This window comes from Balaenoptera ricei, chromosome X (assembly GCF_028023285.1).
Source record: "Balaenoptera ricei isolate mBalRic1 chromosome X, mBalRic1.hap2, whole genome shotgun sequence".
In the NCBI taxonomy this organism is placed as follows: domain Eukaryota; kingdom Metazoa; phylum Chordata; class Mammalia; order Artiodactyla; family Balaenopteridae; genus Balaenoptera; species Balaenoptera ricei.
The window spans coordinates 114,006,359-114,015,766 of NC_082660.1; the positions used below are offsets into that span (position 1 = coordinate 114,006,359).

Sequence of the window (9,408 nt, forward strand, 5' to 3'; positions counted from 1 at the left end):
CCCAAGGATTTATTAGGAGAAAACAACTGAATAGGTCCCTGAGACAGGAAGGGTGGACTAGAATCACTTAAAAAGATTCACTACCTGGATGAAAAATTACTCTGGTGCTACCAAAAATGAACTGAAACCCAAAATGCCATATCACTTTTACTGAATACATGCTGAAGCCCAAGGGAAAATGTCACCTTCCACCAGGGCTCCTATGATCTGACAATTCAAGCTGTCCCCTGTGCTCTGAATCCTTTAAAAGCATCTTCTCTAGGCAACATATGTCCCAAACTCCATGAAATCCGCAGAAGTGATCCACATCTGCTTGAAACTGCTCAGAGAGGTCACGATGGATGCACCTATCCATTTAGAGAAACATCCATCAGGAGAAGCGGTGATCTTGATGGGAGTTCCTCTGAAGGCCAGCTGTTCCAGTTCTTTCATAAGTCTTTTCTCAAGCCCAGGGAAGAGAGTGGTGCCCCCAGACAGCACAATTTCTGCAAAAAGATTTTTCTGGATGTCGGTGTCACACTTCATAATGCTGCTGGAGACCATTTTTGATAGTCCTGGGTTGTGGACACCCAGCTGGTCAGGTGCAAAAAGAATCTCAGGTACCTGGTACAGCTGATCCCCAAAGGTGGATGACATTTCCATCTGGTAGTTTGTATTCTCTCAGGACCTCCTCTGGCTTCTTACAAAGTTCTTTCTCTGGCTCTAAGGCCACATAGCACAGCGCCTCTTTTATGTCATCCACTAAGGCCTTGTTGAGTATGCAAGGCCTTAGTGCAAGGGTGCAAGTAATTACACCCACTAGCCAGGAGGAGTCGGGTGAGGTGCTCTGTGATGTCTCTCCCTGCCACATAGAGTTTGGTGATGGCATGAGGAAGCGAGTAACCCTCAAAAATGGGGACAGTGCAAGTGATCCCATTACCGCTGTCCACCACTAAGCCCGTGACAGAAGCAGAGGTATAGAGTGCTACGACCGCGTGGTTGGACAGGTAGAAGGCAGGCACACTGAAGGTCTCAAACATCACTTTTGCTGTCTTCTCTTGAGTGTCCCTTGGGTTCAAGGAGGGCTCAGTCATGAGGGTTTTACTCCCAGCTCCCACTCAAAAAGATACTTCCAGAGTTTTTCCATGTCATCCCATCTTGTTACCAGTCCGCGTTCAATGGGATAGTGCAAATGCAAGGGTCCATACTTGAACAGGGCTTTTTCCCCCACAGTGTAATTTTTCCGATTGGCTTCTGGTAAAGCCATGTTGAATTTAGGATGCCCCGTGACAGAACTGATGACATGACGGGGCCCAGTCTCTCCAGACATGCCTACTTTGCAGAGTCCTGATCCACTGTCAAAAATTACAGCTGGAGTATCTAATGCATATGGGTTAAACATGTCTGCAGCATGCTCTTCTGACCTTCACCAAAATAAAGAAAGAACATGGCCACTTTGTGAGATAATAGGTACCTCTGGAAGTTTAACAGCCACGGGATTCCAAAGTTCTTAGGTTGTCACTAAAGCAGAGCTAGCAGGCTGTACCCTAACCCCATCCTCAACCCATGAATACTATCCCTTTTCAAGCAGCACAGGGCCTGCTGAGGCAATTTCAGTGACGACTGCTCACTATGTAATAAAGTAGCCTAGGCAACAATTGTTCTCAGAGAGCATCAGAGGATGTTTAAGGGGTGGGGTCTCTGAGCCACCAGTACTCCTAGCTTGGTGAGACTTGAAACAGAGGAAGGCAAACCATACCTCTGAACAGCTTTTGGTAAGTCTGTGAACATGAAGCAAAGGCGTAGGCTTAGAATCTAATGAAGCGGCCCAGCTGTGAGGTTGTCCCAGAAAGCTGACTTCTATACTCAGCTGAGCTGCTGTTTGTGGGATGACAATTATACCCTTTCCTTTGCTAAGGGAAGGAACTAATCACCAGACACAGGTTCAGATTGGAGTAAAGATGCCAACGATCCACTTCCAGAGGTGGTAGAACACCCTTTCTTTTATTCCCCCTTATATTTGTTTTGTTTTAAAACAGATTTATTGAGATAAATTTCATATACAATACATTCACCCATTTATATAGTACATTTCCATGAATTTCAATATATTCAACTATATACAAACATTACAAAAGTCAAGTTTAGAACATTTTCTTTACTTCAAAAAGAAACCCTGCACCCTTTAGCAATCACCCTCTTCGGGCCATCCTCATGAGCCCTAAACTCCACTAATAATATTTTTTTTGTCTCTATAGACTTACCACTTCTGCATTTTTCATTTAAATAATATTATATATGTGACCTTTCATGTCTGGCTTCATTCATTTAGCATACTTTATTCAAAGTTCTTCCATTTGAATATAACTCTTTTTTTTTTTTTTACCTATTCTACACGATAACGTTTTTCACAGTATTTATTTATAATCCGTATTTATTTCTGTAAGGTTGGTAGTAATATCCCCTTTACTTTTTTGAACTTTTAAGAGAACTGTCTTTTGGTTTCATTGATTTCTCTATTGTTTTTCTATTCTCTATTTCAATAATTTCTGCATATTTTTTAATCATCTTATTCCTTTTTAAAAAAATGTATTTTATTTATTTATTTTTGGCTGTGTTGGCTCTTTGTTGCTGCATGCAGGCTTTCTCTAGTTGAAGCAAGTGGGGGCTACTTTTCGTTGTGGTGCACGGGCTTCTCACTGCGGTGAGTTTGGGAGTGTTCCTTCCTCTGCATTTTTTTGGAATAGTTACAGAAGGAAAGGTGTTAACTCTTCTCTATATATTTGGTAGAATTCACCTGTGAAGCCATCTGGTCCTGGACTTTTGTTTGTTGGAAATTTTTAAATCACAGTTTCAAGTTCAGTACTTGTGATTGGTCTGTTCATATTTTCTGTTTCTTCCTGGTTCAGTCTTTGGAGATTGTACCTCTCTAAGAATTTGTCCAATTCTTCTAGGTTGTCCATTTTATTGGCAGATAGTTGCTTACAGTAGTCTCTTAAGAGCTTTTGTATTTCTGTGGTGTTGTTTGTAACTTCTCCTTTTTCATTTCTCATTTTACTGATTGGGGCCCTCTCCCTTTTTTTCTAATGAGTCTGGCTAAAGGTTTATCAATTTTGTTTATCTTTTCAAAGAACAAGCTTTTGGTTTCATTGATCTTTTCTATTGTTTTCTTAGTCTCTATTTCATTTATTTCTGCTGTGATCTTTATTATTTCTTTCCTTCTACTAACTTTGGGTTTTGTTTGTTGAATAAATAATTTTTTCTGCTTTATATTTATTTTTTTCATTAGTCAATTGATGTCTTTCATAAATTCAAGAAGGTTCTTAGGTAATTTTTCTCAATATTGTTTTTTCCCATTTTCTCTCTCTATAGTATTCATATTAACCATACTTGAACTTCAATTTAATTCTCAATTTAATTTTATCTATTGCAGTTGCAGCCTCTTTCTATGTTACTTTCTGTGTAACTTCTGTTTTCACTTCATTAATGTCTGTGTAGCAGTGTAAATTTACAATGATCACATCAACTGTATGTCTAATATTATTTTACTTCCAATATCAATAATCATTTATCATTTCTATCTAAAAGTTTTTTCTTTCCTTTCCAAAACTGCTTCATCATTTTCAGTGGTCACTTATTCATTCATCACACATTTAAATATTGACTTAATTTACTTAAACATATCATGTTTTTATTTCATATACTGTAGCATACAATTGAAAATTACGCAGTGTTTTAGGCCGAATACTGGGATTTATCTTCTGATTCTAACTGACTCTTGCTTATTTAGACATGAGTCTTAATATTCTAGTGATATTTTTATTATAAAATAATGTTCTTGGCCTTTCATCTGTAAAAATTCTTTGAGGTCTATATTTAATGTGAATTACACTAGAGAGAATGTGCTACTATAAAGGATCAGTTTAAACTAAAATTTTGACTCTGGGATTTATAAGCCATGTAGGTGCACTGAATCCTGTTCCTACCTCTATAAGTGTAGAATATGTTTAGGACTTCTTAGGATAAGTTGTTCTACTCCAAAACCAGTATTCCCATCAATTTTCATAAGCCTTTCAGTGTTCAGTACCTACTCATGATAGTAATTTACTTCACTTTATTCTTTTCACTCTAAATATGGAAGATTACAGTTATTAGTTTTACCCAACTAAAGGAATCTTTTTCCAATAATTATCTGTCTGCTACGTTAACTGAATAGATACATCAGTGGCCACACATGAAAAGAATGTAGACTTTACAGAACTTTTGTAATAAAAATCACTAAACAACCAGTAACAACAACACAATCAGCAAAGAGTGACCAAAAAAAAAAAAAACCACCTTAAAGTGGAGAAAGAATCTGATTTCCATAGCTGCCACGTTGTAATATTAAATATGAAGAGATAAAAAGGCAAGCCACAGACGTGGAGAAAATGTTTGTAAAACACGTGGCTGATAAAGGACTGTTATCCAAGATATTCAAAGAACTCTGAAAACTCAACAGTAAGAAAACCACCTGATTAAAAAAAGCAACAAAGACCTTAACAGACATCTCACCAAAGATATACAGATGGCAAATAGTGTATAAAAAATGCCCACATCATGTCATCATGGAAATGCAAATTAAAGCAACATGAGATACCACTACACACCTGTTAGAATGGCCACAATCCAGAACACTGGCAACACAAAATGATCGTGAGAATATGGAGCAACAGGAACTCTCATTTACTGCTGGTGGGAATGAAAAATGATACAGAAAGTTTGACAGTTTGGTAGTTATTTTTACGAAACTAAACACACTCTTATGAAATCCAGCAATCTTGCCCCTTGGTATTTATCGAAGAGAAATAAAAACTTGTGTTCACACAAAAACCTGCACATGGATATTTAGAGCAGCTTTATTTATAACTGCCAAAATGTGGAAAGAACCAAGATGTTCTTCAGTAGGTGACTGGATAAATACATTATGTTCCATCCAATCAATGGAATAGTTTTCAAGGCTAAAAATAAATGAGCTGTCAAGTCATGAAAAGACATGGAGAAAACTTATGTGCATATTACTAAGTGAAAGAAGCTGATCTGAAAAGGCTACATATTGTATGATTCCAACTATATGACATTCTGGAAAAGGCAAAACTATGGAGGCAATAAAAAATAAAAAGATCAGTGGTTTCCAGGGGTGTGGGGGAGAGGTGGGGGAGGTATGTCTAGGCAGAGCACAGAGGATTTTTAGGCCAGTGAAAATCCTGAAACTTTAAGTCTATTGAAGAGTAAATTTCAATTTGTCCCTTCCTTCAGCCCTTGGCAACCACCATTCTACTTTCTGCTCCTCTGAGTGTGACTATTTTAGATACCTCATGTAGGTGGAATCATGCAATAATGGTCCTTCTGCAACTGGCTTATTTCACTTAGCATAATGTCCCCAAGGTTCATCCATGCTGTAACATATGGCAATATTTCTTTCATTTTAAGGCTGAATAATATTTATTGTGTTGGTATACAATATTTTCTTTATCCACTCATCTGCTTATAGATATTTAGGCTGTTTCCAACTCTTGAAAATTGTGAATAGTGCGGCAATAAACATGGGAGCATAAATATCTCTTCAAGATTCTACTTTAAATTATTTCGGGTAAATACCAAGAAGTGGGAAAATGTATCTATCATACGGTAGCTATAGTTTTAAGTTCATAAGGAAACTCCATACTGCTTTCCATCACAGCTGCACCATTTTATATTCCCATCAAAAATGTAGCAAGGTTCCAATTTTCCCACATTTTTATTCCCACTTATTAAATTTTGGTTTTTGCTGCCTGTGTTTTTAGTGTCACATCCAAAAAATCATTGCCCAGACCAATAACATGAAGCTTTCCCCTATATTTTCTTCTAGGAGTTTTACAGTTTCAGGTCTTTTAAGAATTTAATCCATATTGAGTTTGATTTTTTTGTGTACGGGTAAGATAAGTGTTCAGTTTCATTCTTTTACATGTGGATATCCAGTTGTTGCAGCACCATTTTCTGAAAAGACAATCCTTTCTACATGGTGTGATCTTGGCACCTTGGTCAAAGATCAGTTGTCCATATATATGTGGGTTTATTTATGGCCTCTCTATTCTGTTCCATTGGTCTTTATGTCTGTCTTCATGCCAGTATCATGATGTTTTATTACTGTAGCTTTTTAATAAAATTTTGAAATCAGAAAGTGTGATACCTCCAACTTTGTTTTTCTTGCTCAAGATCGCTTTGGCTATTTGGAGTCCTTTGTAGTTCCATATGAACATTAGAATTGCCTTTTATATTTCTGTAAAAAACACCAGTGGAATCTTAATACCTATTTTACTGAAGCTATAGATCACTTTGGGTAGAATGGACATTTTTAACAATATCAAGTCTTCTAGTCCAGGAAACAAGCTGTCTTTCCATTTACTTGTGTCTTCTTTATTTTCTTTTCCAATATTTCCTAGTTTTCAGTGTATAAGTCTTTTACCTCTTTAGTTAATTCCTAAGTATTTCATTATTTTTGATGCTAATATAAATGAGTTGTTTTCTTAATTTCTTTACTGGATAGTTTACAATGAGAATATAGAATTGCAATTGATTTTGGTATGTTGATTTTGTATTCTCAAATTCCCTGAATTTGTTTATTAGTCTAACAGTTATTTTGTGGAGTCTTTAAGGTTTTCAACATATAAGAGCATGTCATCAGAACAGAGATAATTTTATTTTTTCCTTTTCAATTTGGATGCCTTTTATTTCTTTTTCTTGCCAAATTGTTATGTGTAGGACTTCCAGTACTATGCTGAATAGGAATGGTGTGAGTGAACATCTTTGTCTTGTTCCTCATCTTAGAGGGAAAGCTTTCAATCTTTCACCACTGAGTATGATATTAGATCTGGGTATGTTACATATGGCCTTTATTATGTTAAGGCATGTTTCTTCTTTTCCCAATTTACTGAGAGTTTTTACCATGAAAGATGTTGTATTTTTTCAGATGCTTTTTCTGCATCTATTGTGATGATCACATAATTTTTGTCTTTCATTCTATTAATGTGGTGTATCACATTTATTGATTTTGATATGTTGAGCCAACCTTGTATCACAGGGATAAATCCCACTTGATCATGGTGTATGATCCTTTTAATGTGATATTGAATTCTTTTTGGTAGTATTTTGTTGAGAATTTTGGCATCTATATTCATCAGGAATATTGGCCTGTAATTTTCTTTTCTTGTAGTATTCTTAGCCATCCTATTTTATTTGGTATTAGGGTAATGCTGGCCTCATAAAATGCATTTGAGAGTTTATCCTCCTCTTCAGTTTTTTGGAAGAGACTGAGGAAAAATGGCATTCATTCTTTTTTTTTAATGTTTGGTAAAACTCACCCATGAAGCCATGTAATCCTGGGCTTTTCTTTCTTGGGAGGTTTTTGATTACTGATTCAATTTCCTTACTTGTAATTGTTCTGTTCAGATTCTCTATTTATTCATGACTCGGACTTGGTAGGTTATATGTTTCTAGGAATTTATCCTTTTTTTTTAGGTTGTCCAATTCATTGGCATATAAGTGTTCATAGTATTACCTTATGAATCTTTGTATTTGTATTATATCAGTTGCAATGTCTCCTCTTTCATTTATAGTTCTATTTATTTGAGTTCCTTTTTTTTCTTGGTAACTATAGCTAAAAGTGCCAATTTTGTTTATACTCTCAAAAAACCAACTCAGTTTTTTTGATCATTTCCATTGTTTTTATATTCTCTATTTCATTGATTTTTGCCCTGAGCTTTGTTATATCTTTCTTCTAATTTTGAGCTTAGTTTGTTTTTGTTTTTCTGGCTTCTTAAGGTCTAAACTTAGGTTATTTATTTGAGGTATTTTTTTTGAATAGGCATTTATTGCTACAATTTTTCCTATTGGTACTTCTTTTGTTGCATACCATAATTTTTGACACGTGTTTCCATTTGGTTTGTTTCAAGATTTTGTTTTATTTCCCTTTTGATGCTTTATTTGACTCATTGGCTGTTCTGGAGTGTGTTGCTTAATTTCCACATATTTGTGAGTTTTCCAGTTTCCCCCCTGTTATCGATTTCTAGTTTTGTACCACTGTGGTCATAAAAAAATAATTGGTATGATTTAAATCTTTTCAAACTTGCTAAGACTTGTTTTGTGGCCTAATATATGGTATATTCTAGAGAATGTTCCCTGTGTACTTGAGAAGAACGTACATTCTGCTGCTGTTGGATGGAATGTTCTATATGTCTATTAGGTCCTTTTGGTCTAAACTATAGTCCAAGTCCAATGTTTCCTTATTGATTTTCTGTCTATATGATCTATCCATTGTTGAAAGTGGGGTATTGATGTCCACTAATATTAATATATTATTGTTGATTATTATTTTCTTCAGCTCTGTTAGTATTTCCTTAATATATTTAGGTGCTCCGACATTGGTTCTGTATATATTTACAGTTGTTTTATACTCTTGAGGAAATGATCACTTTATCACTATATAATGACTCTCTTTGTCTCTTGTTACATTCTTTTGACTTAAACTATATTTTGTCAGGAAAGTATAGTTACCCCTGCTTTCTTTTACTTTCCTTCTGTGTGGAATATCTTTTTCTATCCCTTCACTTTAAGCTTATATGTGCCCTTAAACTGAAGTGAGTCTTGTAGGTATCATATAATTGGGTCTTATTTTATTGTTATTCATTCAGCCACCCTATGCCTTTTGATTGGATAATTTAGTTTATTTACATTTAAAGTGGGCTTCCCTGGTGGCGCAGTGGTTGAGAATCTGCCTGCCAATGCAGGGGACGCGGGTTCGAGCCCTGGTCTGGGAAGATCCCACATGCCGCGGAGCAACTCGGCCCGTGAGCCACAATAACTGAGCCTGCGCGTCTGGAGCCTGTGCTCGGCAACGAGAGGCCGTGATGGTGAGAGGCCCGCGCACCGCGATGAAGAGTGGCCCCCGCTTGCCACAACTAGAGAAAGCCCTCGCACAGAAACGAAGACCCAACAAAGCCATACATACATACATACATACATACATAAAAAGAATGTAAGCAGACAAGAATAGCATTAAAAAAAAATACATTTAAAGTAATTGTTGGTAGTTAAAGACTTAATATTGCCACCTTGTTACTTGGTTTCTGGATGTTTTAAAATTCCTTTGTTTCAATTATCCCCTCTTACTCTGTTCCTTTGTGAACTGATGATTTTCCATAGTGGTATACTTTTACCCCCTTCTCTTTACCTTGAATTCATCTACTATAGGTTTATGTTTTTTGGTTACCCTGAGGCTTGCTTGAAACATCTTATTGATATAACGCGCTATTTTAAGCTAATAAAAACTTAGTTTCATTTGCATACAAAAACTCTACCCTTTTGCTCCCTCCTCATATGTTATGTTTTTGATTTCACATTTTACATCTT

The 9,408-nt window shown here is 36.0% G+C and overlaps 1 protein-coding gene across 1 annotated transcript; it reads right to left on the reverse strand.

Moving 5' to 3' along the window:
- Positions 1 to 243: 243 nt before the first annotated feature.
- Positions 244 to 1,381, reverse strand: ACTRT1 (actin related protein T1). The gene is given in 4 exon segments (XM_059911361.1): positions 244 to 624; positions 626 to 766; positions 768 to 1,075; positions 1,078 to 1,381. Coding segments are annotated over 4 exon segments (1,134 nt in total).
- Between the last annotated feature and the right edge of the window lie 8,027 nt (positions 1,382 to 9,408).